Source organism: Ursus arctos, unplaced genomic scaffold (genome assembly GCF_023065955.2).
Source record: "Ursus arctos isolate Adak ecotype North America unplaced genomic scaffold, UrsArc2.0 scaffold_19, whole genome shotgun sequence".
In the NCBI taxonomy this organism is placed as follows: Eukaryota; Metazoa; Chordata; class Mammalia; order Carnivora; family Ursidae; genus Ursus; species Ursus arctos.
Genome location: NW_026622863.1, coordinates 49,910,177 through 49,928,322, shown reverse-complemented (window position 1 = coordinate 49,928,322; position 18,146 = coordinate 49,910,177). Strand labels below are relative to the sequence as shown.

General features: G+C 50.1%; 2 protein-coding genes across 3 annotated transcripts in view; one reads left to right on the top strand and one right to left on the bottom strand.

Moving 5' to 3' along the window:
• Positions 1–33: 33 nt before the first annotated feature.
• On the bottom strand, positions 34–3,936 carry EMP3 (epithelial membrane protein 3). 2 transcript variants are annotated; one of them, XM_026481926.4, is made up of 5 exons: positions 3,655–3,936; positions 2,585–2,777; positions 2,187–2,289; positions 1,142–1,282; positions 34–308 (listed from the first exon to the last, which is right to left on the bottom strand). In XM_026481926.4, the coding sequence occupies exons 2-5, from the start codon at positions 2,660–2,662 to the stop codon at positions 139–141; spliced, it is 492 nt and encodes a 163-aa protein (XP_026337711.1). In that variant the 5' UTR covers positions 2,663–2,777; positions 3,655–3,936; the 3' UTR covers positions 34–138. The 2 variants fall into 2 exon arrangements, with proteins under 2 accessions (XP_026337711.1, XP_026337713.1); XM_026481928.4 differs by having other exon boundaries at positions 2,585–2,747.
• A 3,372-nt stretch (positions 3,937–7,308) lies between these two features.
• Positions 7,309–18,146, top strand: part of ODAD1 (outer dynein arm docking complex subunit 1) — a 22,635-nt gene continuing 11,797 nt past the window's right edge. Inside the window, exons 1-4 of the mRNA XM_026481930.4 lie at positions 7,309–7,422; positions 7,775–7,867; positions 9,078–9,177; positions 9,327–9,516. Of these exons, the coding sequence (XP_026337715.3) occupies positions 7,798–7,867; positions 9,078–9,177; positions 9,327–9,516 (360 nt within the window). The 5' untranslated portion in view covers positions 7,309–7,422; positions 7,775–7,797. The remainder of the gene's footprint in view (positions 7,423–7,774; positions 7,868–9,077; positions 9,178–9,326; positions 9,517–18,146) is intronic.

The following is an 18,146-nucleotide window of genomic DNA, read 5'->3' as shown; positions in this document are numbered from 1 at the left end:
GCAGGGAGGAAGGAAGGAGGCAAAGGCAGAGCAGGCGGTTAAACCGTTTTATTTTCTGGACGGGGACGGGCGCGGGGGCTTTGGGGCTCAGACGGAGGATCCGGGCGCCGGCAGAGGCGGCAGGGCGACGCGGGGCCCTCACTCCCGCTTCCGCAGGTGGATGTAGATGACGCCGCTGGCCAGGGCGAAGGGGAAGGCCACCCAAGCCAGGGCGAAGCAGTAACCGAAGCTGCCTCCCGGCGGGCGCTCCGCCAGGATCTCCTCGGCGTGAATGGCGTAGATCAGCGCCCCGGTAAACACCGCCACGCCTGCGGGGAGACGGGAATCAGGTGTCACGCAGTACCAGCAAGAAGACTGCATTTCCCAACAGCCCGCGGGGCAAAGAAGCCGCGGGAAAGCCAGTGCTCACCACCGCTGCCTTCTGGGAGTTGTGGTTCGCTCCCTACCGCATACTGTCCTCGGGCAATTTAGTTTATCTAGCTGGGTGCTCTTTATTCATCCATAAAATGGAAAATACTATCCATCCATCCATTCATCCAGCCAGCCACCCATCCCTTCAAGGAATATTTTTTAGTGCCTTTCTGCGAGCCAAGCACGAAAATAGTGAATTAAAACGAGAGGGACTTTAGAGGAATCTGAGAAGAGAATATACCAGAAACTGAGGACCATGATAACTTAGCTCTCTGCACCTGAAGTAAAAAAAAATTTAAGGTATATAAACTCCTTGAAGTGTCTAGTCTAATGCACAGTAGGTCCACCAGAAACAGAAGCCAGCTGCTATTATAAAATCACTACTATTATGATTCAGAGTTCTCTCCTGGAGCATTACTTAGCCAACTCTCCCGGCCCTCCCATCCCTGGGATCTAAATTATTTGCTCACACCACCTTTCCCAGCCCCGGCTCCTTGAAGCTCTAAGTGTCAGCTTCCACATGACTCAGAGACGCACACCACAAACCACTGAATCAGTGAAAAGTACAACTCCTGTGAGTCCCCAGGCGGCGGGGTAGCCTACGGAGGCACTTCAGGTAGTCCTTGGGCTGTTGATACTTGTTTTCTTTGACCCGATGTCCATTCTCAGGGCCCCCAGCATCCTGACAGTCCCCCTCCCTTCCCTTCAATTCCTTGGGGCCCGTGCTCACTGGTGCAAAGCTGGCAGAGGCCAGTGGCATAGAAGAGCCCTCCTCGCCTCATGGTGTAGAGCTGGAACATGAACAGGATGAAGGACAGACAGCAGAGGATGAGGGAAAGCACCATGAGGACCTGAACCGCCTTCAGCCAGCCTGCAATAAGGAGATAGAGGTGAAAGTCACAGTAGGTCCAGAGTTCCAGCTCCACCGGCCTGCTCATCGTTCACTGCCCCACCCCGTTTAGAGCCATAAAAGTTTGGATGCTTAAGAGTATCACTTATATTGACCTTGATTCCTATAACTTTGCTAAATTCCCTTATCAGTTCTAGAAAGCTATTGTCAAGATTCTTTAGGGTTTTTTACATGAACATGTCTGCCGGGAATAGAGACATGTTTACTTTTTCCTCCCCCCTCTTTATACCTTTTATTTCTTTTTCTTGCCCTGTTGCATTGGCTACCTCCAGTACAACACCAAATAGAACCGGTGAGAACAGAAGTTCTTGCTTCACTCTTAGGGGAAAAGCATTTAATCTTTCATTTTTCTTTCACTTAGAAATTTAGAAGGATACAGCTCTTATCCTTTATAACTCAGATGCATCAGCACTGTACCCCCCCCCCCAACCTTGTTCAGGACCTTGGAAGGATTTAGCCCCACCCCTCTAGAACTGTAATGTGGTTCCAGCTTCAATCCCTTGGAACTTGGACAAATTGGTCCTGGACATCCATTCCAAATACCAGTCCCATCTCCTTAGAACTTTGAGAACATAATCCTACTTTCTCAGAATCTTGGGAGCTTTCTCCCCATTCCTTAAACCATTGCATGTGGCCTCCACTCTTTCTGAATCATAAAGGAGGGGGGCTTTTAGTTCATCCTCTCTAGAATATGAGCATATTGCCCCCTACCATCCCAGATAAGAGGGTCATAATCAGCCCCACTCACTCAGCATTGGGGCCCAGACCTGCCCACTCAAACTTTGAGGAGTTCCCTAGTTCTTGGTTCTGGGAGGAGACCTGGGGCAACCCCTCCCCTTGCAGACCGGTCCCCGATGCCCCTCACCATTCTCGCTGACGTTACTGCAGGCCCACGTTTTGTTGTCATTGTTCCACGTGCAGTCATACCAGAGATTCAGGGACTCCTTCCCCGGGAGGGTCCACCAGGACTGGGATGGACCGAGAAAGAAGGGCAGGGTTAGGAAAGGAAAGTGGGCAGTGTCAGGGAGATTGTGGGAAGGGTTGGGAAAGGGTGAGGTACTGGAAGGCATTGAACTGGGGAAGGCATGGATTTAGTAAGAAGGGGTGGGAGCAGTGGGGGGGGGGGAGGGCAGGGTAGAGGCATCAGTGGCAGAACTCGGAAGGGTAGATGCTAGGGAAAAGGGGTGGGGCTGGAGTGACTGTAGAAGAGGGGTGTGGAGGGAGTCTGCAGGAGAAGCTGCCCCGCTGCCTGAGTGGGCTTACCTTGTCCAAAGTGGCCACGAAAAGCAGGATGAGAATGAGGATGTGAAGGGCAGAGACCACCAGCAGGAGGAGAGACATGGCTGCGGTGGAAGTCTGGGCTGGGGGGTGTCAGGAGATGGTCGTTTCAAGAGGTTGGCACAAGGGCAAGTGAGATGCTCCAATCCTGGTGGAGAAGGGGGCTGAGTCCAGACTCCTGGGGGTGGTGCAGAAGAGGGCTGGGGTGGGGGCCGGGACTTCTGAGTCTGAGCAGGGAGGAAGCTGGGGGGCCCGAACTCCTGAATTCTCCAGAGGTTGGATCAAGCCAGGGATGAACTCCTGGGTCCAGGAGGGAGTAGGACTAGCAGTGTGGCCTCCTGTCTCCTTAAAGTCCTGATCCTGGGCACATATGGGCCAGGATATGAAAATTCAAGCTGATACCCCTCCAGATTCATCAGAAGCTGGGGGCTTCCCCCAGAGACAGGCGTCCTTGAGTCACCCCCCTCCTCTCTTGGGGTAGGAAGGAGGGGGACTCAGTGAGTCACCCAGTGACTCATCCCACCCCCCTGCCTCCAAGAACCAGGGAAACCCCAGTCCCTGGCTATGCCCACAAGGTCCCCACCCCACCCTGCTGCCAGACTAGTGTCTGCTAGACATCTTGTTGGAAAAATGGGCGAGATCCATGCTGAGGGTGGGAGGCTGGTGTTGGCATGGGGAGGCTTGACAAGAAGGAGCCAGCCTCCCCAAACCCTTCAGTTTCCAGAAATGGGGTGCCTGGAGGTCCCCCAGATGTGGGGTGTTCTCTGGCAAAGCCCTGATCTCAGGGTCCTCAGGAGAGAGTGGACAGCCATGGGGAAAAACCAAAAGAAGTTTACCAGTGGAGGGCTCTGCTGAGAACCCCGAATCCTTGCCGGGCCCCACCCCTTCCCGAATCTCCACCCCAAGTGCTAAGAGATCACTTCTTAAATTACAAAGGATTTCCACGGTGTCTGAAAGTGGGGGCATCCTTCTCAGCCTGGGGGTATCCTTTCCAAACTGCTGCACTCCCGAGTAAATAAAGAAATCCCAGTCTGAATAACGGGCTGGAAACTTACCGAGAGCGGCAGAAAAAGTCAGAGTTGGGAGTCTCGTCCCTTGCTGGGGCCTCCGCGCCCCGCCCTTCTCCCTCCTTCCACCCTCTCGAGGCCCCCGCCTCTCTCACCGCCTTCCTCCCTCCCTCGCTCTACTCTGGCTCTAGCCCTCCTTCTCCCCTCCAATCGGGATCTCTCTCTCTTTCTCTCGCCCTCCTTTCTTCCCTCTTTTTCTCTCCAGTCCTCACTGCCTATACTACCTTCTTTTACTCTCTTCTCACTCTCCTGGTTTTTTTCTCTGCTCCTCTCAATATATACTGACCCTTTTATACCCACTCGCACCGCACCCAGCTGAGGTCTGCAGCCAGAGGGAGGGACTAGGCACTTGGGTTCCTCATTCTTTGGGCTTCCCACCCACTGCCCCCAGACAGGCATCTTCTGGGGCTCCCTCCCAGCGTTGAGATGAGAAGCCCTGGGAGCCCAGGGAGCTGAGCAGCGCCAGGGTGGGGCAAGCATCAAGCAGAGGGAGGGCCTGATTCTCCGGCCTCCAGACTGGGTCTTGTCCCAGGCGGGATGTCTGCTTTCCCTGATGGGGCTTAGCACTGGATGCTTAGAGGAATGGGGCTCTGGGGGAGCAGGCCAGATTCCTGCTGCGTGGAGTGGGTTGAAAGCTTTGGGGGGGGGGAGCTGGCCCCACAGTGAGGGTCAGGGGATGGAAAATAGAAACACGTGAAATTCTGGAAGGGGGTAAAGGGCAGAAGTTAATGCCAGTGCCACCATTTCCTGTGTGGGGGACCTCAACTGATTATTTCAACTTTCTGAGCCTCGTTTTCCTCATCTGTGACATGGGTACAGTAATACTAATAATACTGACAATATACTAAGAGCGCTAGTCCTAATTTGGATACTTACTCTAAATGAGTAAGGTGATACCGGTACGCTAACGCAGCTACGCATTCATTCCTTTCTTCATCAAACATTTATTGAACATCTATTATGAACCAGGAGGTCATAATAAAGAAAACAGATGTGATGCCTGCTGTTACCGTGGAGTTTACTTTCCTAGTAGAAGTGGGCAGACCATAAAGAGAAAACCTACCAATGAAGTTGATAAATTTCAGACTGGGCGCTAAGTGCTTTGCAGGAAATGAACTAATAAACAGGTGATAAAGACCGCAGGAGAGGAAGCTACTTTACACAAGGTGATCAGGCAAGGGCTCTGTGGGGAGGTGACATCTGAGCCGAGGACAGGACTCATTTCAGTGCTGGAGGAAGAAGAAATGAGGCTGGAGGCTTGAACAAGCTCAGGTTGTTTGGAGAGCAGACAGAAGGACCAGTGTGGCTGGACTACAGGGAGCTGGAGGGAGTGGTAGGAAGGGAAATCAAAGAGGGCCCTTGAAGACTAGGGGAAGGAGCTTGGATTTTATTCTAAGGGCAGTGAGAAGCCACTAGAGGGTTTTAAACAGAAGTGCAAAGTGCAGTACCAGGGACTTAATGTTTATCATTATTATTATTATTATTATTTATTGTTGAGTTATTGAATCAGGGTGGGATGTGATTACCATATACCTGGGTCTCTTGGAAGGTTTGGGTGCTAGTAAAAAGTGAGGGACAGGGGACCAGGTGTCTGGAGTCCTGATATAGAATTGAGAGTTGGAGGACTGACATCCTAGGTTCTCGCAAGGAAAGGAAATTGGATGATGGGATGTCTGGTTTTCTTGATGGGGCCAGAGCAAGGGGGCAGGAGAGTGGTTGGTCATCTCAGCTCCCTGAAGGGGCAGGAGAGTGGTTGGTCATCTCAGCTCCCTGAAGGGGTGAGGGATGGGCGGTTCAGTGACTAGGCTGGTACTCAGGAGACCCACAAATTGGATACCACTACAGCAGTCTATAGAGGCATGTGGGCTGGATTCAAATCCAAGCTGCTGTACTCATTCACTGTGATTTTGGACAAGTTACTGATAACCTCTCTATGCCTCAGTTTATCTGTAAAATAAGGATAGTAGTAAATACATCATAAGGTAGTTCTTAAAGTGTCCAGCACATAGTATGTGATTGTTATACCCGGCATTGGGGCCCTGAATGGATTTAGTACTGGGGGATTCTAGTTCAAGGTCTCTAGGATTTGGGGAAGGGGAAAATTCTTGGGTCCACTGGGCCCCAAGGCGAGAGTTAGAGGAGTACAAAATTAGGGTCCCTGGAGACAAAGACTGGGGTTCTGAATTCAGAACCCCAAGAAAGTTAAGGAGTCTGGGTCAGAGGGAAAAATTAGAGGCTGGAAGGTCATGTGCTCTTCATGGAGTGTAGGCAAAGGGGACCAGACCTGGCCCTGGAAGGAGTCTGGAAACCAGGGGCTAGGGAGATGAAAACGTGATTGAGGGAGGTGGAAAACAGGAGGCTAGGACTCAAATCAATCTCCCTGAATGGAATCAGCGTCAGATTTGGGTACCCTGGGAATACAGGGGGGCGGGGGAGAAGGTCCCTCAAGCCAGGACCCTATGGAAGGGGGAGAATCAGGGAGCCCGAGGGCGGTAATGAATCTTCCCCTCCTAGGCCTCCAAAGCTACGAGCCGAGCTGAGAGCCCGCGTGCTGCTTCCTCCCACAGGAAACCGCAGGCTTCAGGCACACCCAGCCTGCAGGGAGCGGCGCCCACTGCCCGCCCGCTCCGGGGAGGCCCACGTGGGCAGCAGCCTACAGCCGAGAAGGCGTGCCCAGCGGAGCGAGGGGGTGTGGCCAGGCGGGGGAGGCACGAAGAGCTCGCGGCCCCGCCCACTTCCGCCTCTCTGAGCGCGGACCCAGCAGGCAAGAGATTTTTGGCGGCTTCGCAGGAGGCCGTTGGCCGCGCATGCGTAGTGAGTCACTGCAGGGACCTGAGTCGGTGGTGAGCTCTCCTCCCTCTCACAACTCCCGGCAACGGCACGGTCTTCCTAATGAATCTTCAAAATAACGTGGTTTTAAGACACACATCTCTCGGGCCTCGTCCCAAAGGACCTCAGCCGAGCTCCAAAGGCTTCCAGACGTTTCTCTCCCAGCCCTGGCTCCATAGTGTCTTTCAGCTCCTGCCTCTCCCTCCCGAAAACACACAGCCCGCCCCTCACAGCCCCTCGCTCCCCGTTAGCCCCTTCCAGACCTCCTTCCAGCGCCCTCCCGCCGGGCCCCTCAAGTGTACTTCTAACCACGCCCCTCGCAGGTCCGCGAAGCTCCGGCGTTTGCAGATACCCGTGCCCCTCCGCAGCCCCGCATAGCCCCACCCCTCGTAAGGCCTGAAGCCCCGCCCTTTACGGACACCGGGGCCTGATCCCTCGCTAATCCCCGCAGCCCCTCCTTCCACAGGTACCCGATCTCCTCCCACCCGTGCCCCGCCCTTTACAGGTCTCCTGGCCCTCTCCAGCGCTGAAGCCCCGCCCTTCGTGGCCCTGCCAGCCCCGCCCCTCAAGGCACCACCCCGCCCCTCGAAAGGCCCCAGCTCCGCCCCCGCAAGCTCTCCCAGCCCCGCCCCTCGCAGGGCTCCCCGTCCCCCCAATCCGTCTGTGTCCTCAGGTCTTCTGGCTGCCTCGGTCTCTCCTCCCCAGCCTCACCGCCCACGGCTCCTCCTCCCCAGCGGTCCCTTCTCCCCAGCCTCCCCTCCCTCTCCCTAGGCCCCTCCTCCCCAGCCTCCCCGCCCACGGCGCCTCCTCGAGGCTGAGGTCCCACCCCAGCCGCTGTCCTTAGGTCTCATTGGCCCTTTATCTCCCCAGTAACCAGGCCACAACAGTGAGCTTGGAGGACCAAGGACAGGTCAGGCACTCCAGCAGGTAGGGACCGGGCCTCGCCCCCCACAGCCGGCTGGGGTTTTCCCCTCCTCCGTGTCGCCTTCCACAAACAGCCACGCCTCAGAAATACTGAGAGCTAGGGGGCCTGTCCTCCACGCCCGAGTCAGAGCTGAAACACAAGACAGAAAGTATGAGAGGTAGGAGGTCGGGAGGGGTGTGGAGAGAGGCCTGAGAGGTGTCCCCCTCCAACCCATTGGAGGAACTGAGACTCAAAGAGAGGCCAGAGCTGGTTCTGGGGTCACCTTCCAATTCCTAGTCCCTCGCGGTTTGTCCCCACCTTCCTTCTGGCCCTCTCCTGCTTGCTGTCTAAAGGGGTCCTGTGTCACCCCTACAGGCTCCTCTCCAGCTTTGGCCAAGATGCCTTTGGGACACTCTGCAGGGAGCACCCGCTCAGAGGATGGAAGTGAGGCCTTCCTGGAAGGAATGGGTAATTCATACAGTCTTGCCTTTTTTCACTCATTCTTTTCCTCAGTTTCCCAAGTTCCAGGTACTGTGTTGCAGCACACTGAGGACAGGGAGACCTTCCAGGGGAGCCCTCTAGGGAGGCGCACACATGCGTGGGAATGGAGGTGGAGCAGGCCAGAGGGATAGGCCAAGCCTGGGGAGTGGGGCAGTCCTGTAAGACTTCCTGAAGGAGAAGTTTTGAGTGGGGCTTAGAACTCCTCCCAGGAATTCCCAATGGGAGCAGACAGGGAAGAGGGTTTCAGCAGAGAGAACAGCATGTGGCTAGAACAGGGTTTCTCAGCCTCCACACTGTTGGCACTTGGGGTCAGATCATTCTTAGTCAAGGGGGCTGTCCTGGGCATTGTAGGATACTTAGCACCCCTGACCTCTAGCCATTACGTGCCACAAGCACTTTCCCCTGCTCCGTCCCCACATCATGACGAGGAAAAATGTCTCCAGACATTGCCAACTGTCTGTGTGGGGCAGAATCGCTGGTTGAGAGCCAGTGGGTGGTGGGAGGTGGGGAGCTGGTGGACCAGACTCGAGAGGTGGGTAAGGTCAGATTACGTGGGGCCTTGAACACCAGGCTGAGGAGCTGGGACATTGTCCTGGGGGCCCTGGAGCTCCACGGGAGACCTGTGAACAAGGGAGGGGCAGGGTCAGCGCCGCTGGGGCTATGAAGGGAGGCCAGGAGGTTGGAGAGGAGGCTGGGGTGATGGTCCAGGCAGAACAGGAGGAAGCCTGAGCCTAGGAGATGGGCTGAGGGTGAAGAGGCAGGAGGATGGGACCCAGGACTGCTGGGTGATGGGGGCTGAAGGGGAGGGAGGGAGCTAGGATGTTGTCCCCAGTTCTTGGCACCTATCCTCAGCTTTCCCAAGTTCCAGATCCTATGTGGCAGGTCCCTGAGGACCAGGAGGCCTGCCAGGAGCGCCCTCTAGAGGGAAAGGGGATGTGTGCCCAAACCTCGGGCAGGAATGGGTTTATGGGAAAAATCCTGAGGTCAGCTTGGGATACAGGAGTCAGAAGGGGTATAGGACCTGAAATACAGTGCCAGAGGGCTGGTGGGGACTGGGTCTGCACTTCAGCTGAAGTCTGTGGGACCCTGAGAGAGCCAGAATTCCTAGGTCCTGGAGAGGAAGGGGCCGGGGCCTCCTGGATTCCTCCTGAGTCCCCTTGGCTGGTCCTGCCCTCAGTGGATTGGGAGCTGAGCAGACTACAGCGGCAGTGCAAAGTGATGGAGGGGGAGAGGCGGGCTTACAGCAAGGAAGTCCACCAGCGAATCAACAAGCAACTGTGAGCCCAGTGCCTGGTCCCCGAGCTGGGGAGGGGGCTCTTCCTGGGGGTTGGGGGTCCGAGGGGGGAGGGCCGGCCCCGCGACCAGCCTTTAGTGATTCTGAGCTCTGCCCCTTGCTGGCTTGCTCTCCCCGTTCCCACCCGGGCAGTGAGGAGATCCAGCGCCTGGAGGGGGTGCGGGATAAACTCCAGGTGCAGATCAGCGTCGCCCAGAGCCAGGTCAAGCGGCTGCGGGACAGCGAGAGGCTGGAGAACATGGGCCAGCTGCTCAAGTGCCGGGTCCAGGTGCAGGCCGAGGTCAGGGAGCTGCAGGAGCAGACCAGAGCCCTGGACAAGCAGGTGGGTTCTGGGACCAGACTCTGCGGACCCCACTTAGGGGCAGGTATCCGAACTGCTTTGAGCCTTAGCTTCCTCGTCTGAAAAATGGGCTTATGGAAAGCCTCTACCTAGGCCAGTTCTGTTCAGGCTCTAGCAGGAATAGGGGGGTTTCTTGCTTAGCACGGCCCCACACATCCCCAAAGGGGGCTGGTATAGTTAAAGGAGAAAGGTTCACCTCCTCGAGTCAGCCAAACCTGCCTTAGAATCCTGGCCCTGATGCATCAGAGCTGTGTGACCGAGGGCAAGTCTTTACCTCTCTGGGCCCTAGTTTCTTCATCGGCAAAAAGAGGATGTTGGTCATGCCACGGAGCCTACATAGGTTTCTAGTCCCACCTGCCTCAAGATCTTGACCTTGGCAGCAATGTGACTTTTGTAGGTCAGTGTTCTTTCAGGTCTTGAGGGCCATGACCTCCCGAGGCAGTTCATACACATGTGAATATAAACGCACACATATATCTGAAAGGAAAGTTTCACTAGGTAATACTTAATTATTCTAGGTGGAATTCATTCTGCGATTTTCTATTCTAGTCTTCGTTAAAAAAGGTTGCTTGCCTAGACCAAAGGGTTTCTTGCCCACTCTTGGATCACAAACAGGACTCTGAAGGTTACTTATCTCAGTGGTCTGTATCACTTTCCTATTTTTGCTGTAACAAATTGCCACAAACTTGGTAGCTTAAAATATAATACAAACTAGGGGCGCCTGGGTGGCTCAGTTGGTTAAGCATCTGACTCTGGATTTAGGCTCGGGTCATGATCTCAGGGTCTTGAGATCGAGGAGATCGAGCCATGGGTCAGGCTCTGTGTTCAGCACAGAGTCTGCTTGAGATTCTTTCCCTCCTCCTCCCCCTCTGCCCCTCCCCCACACTCATCGGTCCATGCACTCTCTCTCTCTCTCAAATAAATAAATAACCAAAAAAAAAAAAAATGAATTATCTTACAGTGGCGGAGGACAGAAGTCCAAAATGGGTTTCACTGGGCAAAAGTCGGGGTGTCAGCAGGGCTGGATTCCTTCCGAAGGCTTCAGAGGAGAATCCATTTTCTGACTCCTCTGGCTTCTAGAAGTTGCCTGCATTGCTTGGTTCATGGCTCCTTTCCTTGTCTGCGAGGCCAGCAGTGGGCAGCCGAGTCTCACGTGTATCACTCCCACCTCTTCCTTCTCTGATTCAGACTCTCCTATCCCCCTTCACTCGTAAGGACCTTTGTGATTACACTGGGCCCACCCAGATAATTCAGGATACTCTCCCCATCTCAAAATCCTTTTCTTTATCACATTTGTGAGGTCCTTTTTGCCGTTCGGGTCATATATTCACAAGTTTCAGGGATTAGGATGTGGCTGTTTGGCCCAGGGTGGGGGGGCAGGGCATTATTCTGTCTACCACAGAGGTTTTTTTTTAAAAAACATTTATTATTATTATTATTATTATTATTATTATTATTATTATTATTATTATTTTAGAGGGGGGTGACTGGCAGACGGAGAAGGAGAGAGAAACTTAAGCAGATTCCGTGCTGAGCGGAGAGCCTGACACGGGGCTCGAACCCATGACCCGGAGATCACAACCTGAGCTGACACCAAGAGTCGGTTCACCGACTGCACCACCCAGGCGCCCCTCCCACACAGTCTTCTCACATTTGACTTTCAATTGGTTTGTTTGTTCAGCTCTCAGTAGCCCCCTGAGCCGCATTTTGGAAGCTGAATTCTGATTCACACACGCCAAGCTTTTGGCTGTTTCATGGTAGTGCAGTGGCTTTGTGGGTGTTGGCTGCCTGCGTTGGTTTTCCTCAGTCTTCCGTGGAAACTCATCAGAGTCAGACCCAGCAGGATGATTTTATTATCTTGACTCCATGGATTCCTTTGTCCTAACAGCCTGGATTCTGGAGAACCGCAGATCCGGTGGGGGATAAGCTCTCTAGAGTAGAGCTCTGGGCAGTTCCCTGAGAGGTCAAGATACGATGTAGTTATCTGGTGACATTCATTCATCAAACAAATATTTATTGGAGTGCCCACTAAGTGCCAGGCCCTGTTCTGGGTGTTGAGGACACAGCCGTGAGCCAGAAAAGGGCCCTGCAGTAACGTAGTTTACATTCTACTGGAGAGAAGATAATAAGCCAAATCAAATTGAAGAAAGAATTTATTCAGAATAAATCATCTCGAATCCACCACAGAGAGACAAAAAGATAGAAATATGCGTGGGTGGTTAAGAGACATTGCAGATACAGTGAAGTTAAATAAATACCTAATACGAGTTTCGGAAGACGGAGCGCCTGACTGGCTCAGTCAGTGGAGCATGCGACTCGATCTCAGGTTGTGGGTTCGAGCCCCACGTTGGGTGTGGAGATTGCTTAAAAAAGTAAAATCTTTCTTTTTTTAATAAAAATTTTTTTTAAAGATTTTATTTATTTATTCATTCGACAGAGATAGAGACAGCCAGCGAGAGAGGGAACACAAGCAGGGGGAGTGGGAGAGGAAGAAGCAGGCTCATAGTGGAGGAGCCTGATGTGGGGCTCGATCCCAGAACGCCGGGATCACGCCCTGAGTTGAAGGCAGACGCTTAACCGCTGTGCCACCCAGGCGCCCCTTAATAAAATTAAAAAAAAAAAAAGTTTCAGAAGAACAGAAAGAGAATGGGACACAGGTAATGTGTAATAAGATAATATCTGAGAATTTTCCAGAACCAATGGAAGAACGAATGCAAACAAACAAAATCACAGATTCAAGGATGCCTTAGGATGAATAAAAAAATCCACTTGTATAGAACATAGGGAAATTTCAGAATATAAAAGTAGCCAGAAAATAAGATATTACTTCCAAAGGAGCCACAAATAAACTGACAGCTGACTTTTTTTAAAAGAATTACTGGAAGTCAGGAGACAGATTATAACTTCACTGTTCTAAGAGGGAAAGCTGTCAACTTAGACTCTTACACCCAGGGGCGTGTGGGTGGCTCAGTCGGTTAAGCATCTGCCTTCAGCTCAGGTCATGATCTCGGGGTCCTGGGATTGAGTCCCACGTCGGGCTCCCTGCTCAGCGTGGAGTCTGCTTCTCTCTCCCTCTGCTGCTCCCCCTGTTTGTGCTTTCTCTCGCTCTCCAATAAATAAATAAAATCTTAAAAAAAAAAAATCTTAACACCCAATGAAAATTTCATCCATGAATGAGAGAGAATAGACATTTTCTGGCAAAAAAAAAGGTAGACTTGACATAGTTTTTCACACTGTATGTGTTAATGGACCAACTTTTTAAATTTCCAATCTGCTATCGACTGCTACTTTTATAAGGCTTGTGCCTTATGTGACTTGGCACATGCATTCAGCAGCACCCCAAAGCACCGCTTCTGATGCCTGCTTAGACGCTCACTCTCATTTTCTGAGCCTACCCCATCAGAAACTGATGACAGACAGTCCCTGGACTTGTGCCTGTTTATAGCACTGGTCTATGGAGAAATAAAAAAGTATTTGATAACATTGAGCATCCATTCATGCTAAAATCTCTTAGGAAGCCGGGAATAAAAGGAACTTTCCTGAATTTGGTAAAGGGCAACTATATACAACAGCTACAGAAAATGTCATATTTGATAACAAAACATGAAAAAGATCGTCTTTGAGATCAGTAACAGTATAAGGATGTCGGCTAGCATCGCTTCTGTTTAACATTGTACCAGAGCTCCTATCTGGGGCAGTATGGCCAGGAAAAGGAAAAAGACAGTGTAAACGTTGGAGAGGAAGAAAGGAAATTGTCATTGTTTATAGATGACGTATTTGTGTACATGGAAGATCCAGAAGAATCCACCACCATCTTATTGTAATTAGTAAGGTATTTCAACAATGTGGCTGGGTACAGAATTAAGATGCAAAGTAACAGTATGGCCCTGTATTAGCAATAACTATCCTGAAAGAAGAAAATACACATTGTAATAGCCAAAAAGAAGTACCTACGAAGAAATCTAACAAAAGTGTGCAAGACCTCTATGGAGTAAATTGTAATATTTTATTGAGGGATAGTAAAGAAGAGCTTAATAAATGTAGCGGTCTATCCATGGATTGGAAGAGTTAGTGTCATAAAATGTCAGATCTCCAAATTGATTTAGAGATCCAATGTAATCCCAACCAAAGTACTGAAAGATTTTTTTTAATGGTTGGGATTGACAAGCAGATTCTAAGGTTTATGTGGAAGTGCAATGGACAAGATGACTTAGACTGACTTAAAAGAAGAACGATGTGAAAGGATTTGCTTTATCATTTATCAAGATTTATTATAAAATTCTTGTAATTGATGCAGGACTAATCAAATGGACCAATGGGACAGAAGAGAGAGCCCTGAAAGAGACCAATGTACCATGTGGACACTTGACGTATGCCTTCAAGAAAAGGAAAAAGAGGACTGTAATAATGGTGCTGTGAAAATTGGATATTCATACTGCGAGATGAAACCAGACCCTTACCTCACCTTGTACCCCCAAAACTAACTCCAGATGGATCAGGGATCTAAATGTGTGGAGGTGGGGAAGGATTTCTTAAATAAGTTATAGAAATCTCTACTTCTAAAGGAAAAGATTGTCGCTTCCCATGACTTTAAGGTTAATAACTTCTGTTAAAAGAAACATAAAGAGTGTGCAAAGTCATGGAATGGAAAGTTATTTGCAACACATGTAGCTGACAAAGGACTAGTATCAAGAACATATAAGGAACTCCTACAAATTATTGAAGAGTCAGCCCAATTGTATTTATTTACTTATTTTTAAAAAAGATTTTATTTAAAAAAATAAAAAAAGATTTTATATATTTATGTGAGAGAGAGAGAGAGAACGAGTAGGGGGAGGGGCAGAGGGAGAAGCAGATTCCCTGTGGAGCAGGGAGCCTGATGCGGGACTCTACCCCAGGCCCCTGGGATCATGACCTGAGCTGAAGGCAGATGCTTAACTGACTGAGCCACCCAGGTGCATGAGTCAGCCCAATTTTTTAAAAAAGTAGTCAACAGATTTGAGCTGACACATCACAAAATAAGAAATTTAGATGTCCAATAAATGTCGGAATTACTCATCACTCATTAGTAATCAGAGAGGGGCAAATGAAAATCACATTGAGATTCCATTAAACACTCACCAAATTTTCAAAAATTAGTGTCCCAAAATACCAAGCACTGGGGAGAGAAGGAGCCAGTGGGAACTCCTAACGACCTCTTGTTGGGGGGGTCTAAATCATCACGTGTATTCTGAAAAGCTGTTTTTCCCCATTATCAATTACATTTACAGATAGACATACCCTGTGATTCGGGGTCACCCCCACTTGCCACGGTCACCAGAAGCAGTCTTGGGTTCCATCTGACATTCACGCTCACGGGGTGCAGTAGGGCTACATAACTTGGTACCAGGTTCACTTTGTAGGATGATGGAGGGCAGGAAACAGCAGCATCTTGGCACAACAGCGTCAAACACACGTTGCTGCTCAGCACCGCCAGCTGGGAGATACCCCGTGAGCGGGTGGGTATTGCCCACTTGGGCATAGGGAGGCTTCCTAGGGTCCAAGTCAAAGCCCCCACCGGGAGCATACTCAATTATAAGAAATACCCCACAGGGGCGCCTGGGTGGCTCAGTCAGTTGAGCATCTGGCTATTGATCTCAGGTCTTGATCTCAGGTCTTGATCTCAGGGTCATGAGTTCAAGCCCCTTGTTGGGCGTGGAGCCTACTTAAAAAAAGAATACCCCACGGAGAAACCAGGTTTCTGTTCCATCCTGGTCACGTAGGCCTATGAGATCTATGAGCCCACTCACCGTCCTTCCAGTCCAATGTAGTTCACCAATCAGGGGTCATTTTTATAATAAACACCGTTGCCTGGGAACGGAGCTGGCATTCCATATTTACCTTAACCCAGTAAGTTTCCATGGAAACGGTGTTGGAAGAAAGTAAGCCCAAGTCACCTTCTCATAGAAAACAGGTTTAGATCTATTGTTAACTCTTCCTCCCCACCCAGCAAGTCCACTTCTGAGCACAGGCTCTGGAACCAGGACTCATGCAAAGTTATGTTGAAAGAAGCATTATTCACATTAGCCCGCTCCAAACCGGAAGTAACCCAAATGTCCATCAGTATTTGAATGAAAACATAAGTTATGGTGTGTTTGTATCATGAAATAGTATGCAGTGATGAAAAATGAATGCATCACAATTACACACAGCCACAAGGGTGAATCTCACACCCATTTGAAGGAAGCAAGACATAAAACATAATTTTATTTACATAAAATGTTATGATTTTATTTACATGATTTTATTTACATAAAATTCAAAATCAGGCCAAACTAAACTTTTGTTTAGGGGTACATACATGAGTGATAAAACTATAAAGAAAAGGAAAAAAATGAATTTTGCTTGAGGAAGAGTGGTAAACGGAATAATGCCCCCCACCGCCCCCGCCCCAAGATGTCCACACTGTGATCTCGGAACCCGTGAGTATGTTACTTTACGTGGCAAAAGAGACTCTGCAGATGTGATTAAGGATTTTGAGATGGGGAGGTGACCCTGGATTGTCCGGGTGGACCCAATATCATCACAAGGGTCCTTATACGGGTGAGGTGGGAGTGTCAGAATCAGAGATGATGATGTGATGACGGAGAGGGAAGATGTGAAGAGAAGCAGAGGTTGGAGTGGCCACGAGCTACGGAATGCATAAATCAAGGAATTCAGCTTCTAGAAATTGGAATTCATTCCAATGGAATGAATTCTCTCCTGGAGCTTCCAGAAGGAATGCAGCGAGAGTGCCACCACCACCACCCTGGCCCCAAACTCCTTCCTGGGGATCACATGCAGCATGGCAGCCTCCAGCCGCCAGAGCTTTGCATGGTCCGTGAGCATCTGGGCTTCATCTCGGTTTATTTGGTGCATCTGTTAGCAAGGTGTGTCCTAAGGTATCAGGAAAGCCAAAGAGAGGCTATTTTGGGGCTAGGGGAACGCTATACATTTTTCCCATATAAATTAATGGTAATTCCTTCTTCACTGTACACCAGATTGGCTTGTGAAGGGTCTCATAGGAATGCTCTACTTTCAGATAGTGGGGAAACCAATACTCTTGCCTTGACTGTAGTGAACATATCCTAAGGTGACCCCATGTACTACCTGCCCCTTCAGTGGGGGCAGAACCCGTGACTTGCTTCTGGCCAAGAAAATACAGCCCACGTGAGGGGACACCCCTCCCTTCATTAGATGTGCTCTTAGACTGGCCCTTAGTAGACTGAAGAGAGGTGCTCTCTGGCTGGCCTTGAAGGTACAAGCTGCCATGCCACGGAGAAGACCACCTGGCAGGGGACCACGCGATGAGTCCCAGATGAGATCGCAGCCCTACAGCTCTGGGAGACCCTGTGCAGAGATCCAGCCGAGCTGTGCTGGACTCCTGACCCATGGAAACTTCGAGATCATAGATGGGCGTTGTTTTAAGCCACCAGGTTTGGGGTAATTTGTTTTGCAGAGAGAGAAAAACGTATACAGTGGCTAATTCCAAGCTACCAACAATTTGACTCATATAATTCCTGAAAATGGAACAATCAGCTAGCTTTCAAGAGCTGTCCCCGGGGTCCAGTCTTGTTTTGCTAACAGCTCTACTTTAAATAAACCAGTGTTTTCATCCTAACAACCTAGAGACCATTGGTGGTGGTGGTGGTGGGGGACACATAAATAGAAAAGAAAAAAAAAACAAAACACTGTATTTCATTCTCCAAAACCACAATTACTTAACCTGTGGGGTGTTTATGCCTTTGGGTCTTGGAGTCAGATTGGACTCACTACTCTTACTCCATGCTGATTTCTGGGCAATACTTGGCTTTTCTTCCTCCCTCCCTTCCTTCCTTCCTCCCTCCCTCCCTCCCTCCCTCTCTCCCTCTCTTTCTTTCTTCCTTTCTTCCTTTCTTCCTTTCTTCCTTCCCTTTCTCTCTTTCTCTCTTTCTCTCTTTCTTTCTTTCTCTTTCTTTCTTTCTTTCTTTCTTTCTTTCTTTCTTTCTTTCTTTCTTTCCTCTTTCTTTCTTTCTTTCTTTCTTTCTTTCTTTCTTCCTTCCTTTCTTCCTTTCTTCCTTTCTTCCTTCCCTTTCTCTCTTTCTCTCTTTCTCTCTTTCTTTCTTTCTCTTTCTTTCTTTCTTTCTTTCTTTCTTTCTTTCTTTCCTCTTTCTTTCTTTCTTTCTTTCTTTCTTTCTTTCTTTCTTTCTTTCTTTCTTTCTTCCTTCCTTCCTTCCTTCCTTCCTTCCTTCCTTCCTTCCTTCCTTCCTTAATTTGAAAATTTTACTGGGATAATTGTAGCTTCACATGCAATTGGAAGAAGTAATACAGAGAGATTCCTTGTACACGTTGGCAGTTTCTCCCATTGGTAACATTTTTGGATATTTGGGCTTTTATCACAGCAACGGCTAGAAACACAGTTTCACCAAGATGTGACTCATGGGAAGGAACATAGCGCCGCCTTGTGTTGAACCTGTGAACTGCTTTGAGCTTGTAGCTCCCGCCCTGTCTCCCTCAAGACTTAAGATATCCCCATGGTGCTCCCTTTGAATTTGCTGTGATGCCCTGGGGTGCCTGGGTGCATGTATTAGTTTTCTAGGGGATGCTGTAACTAG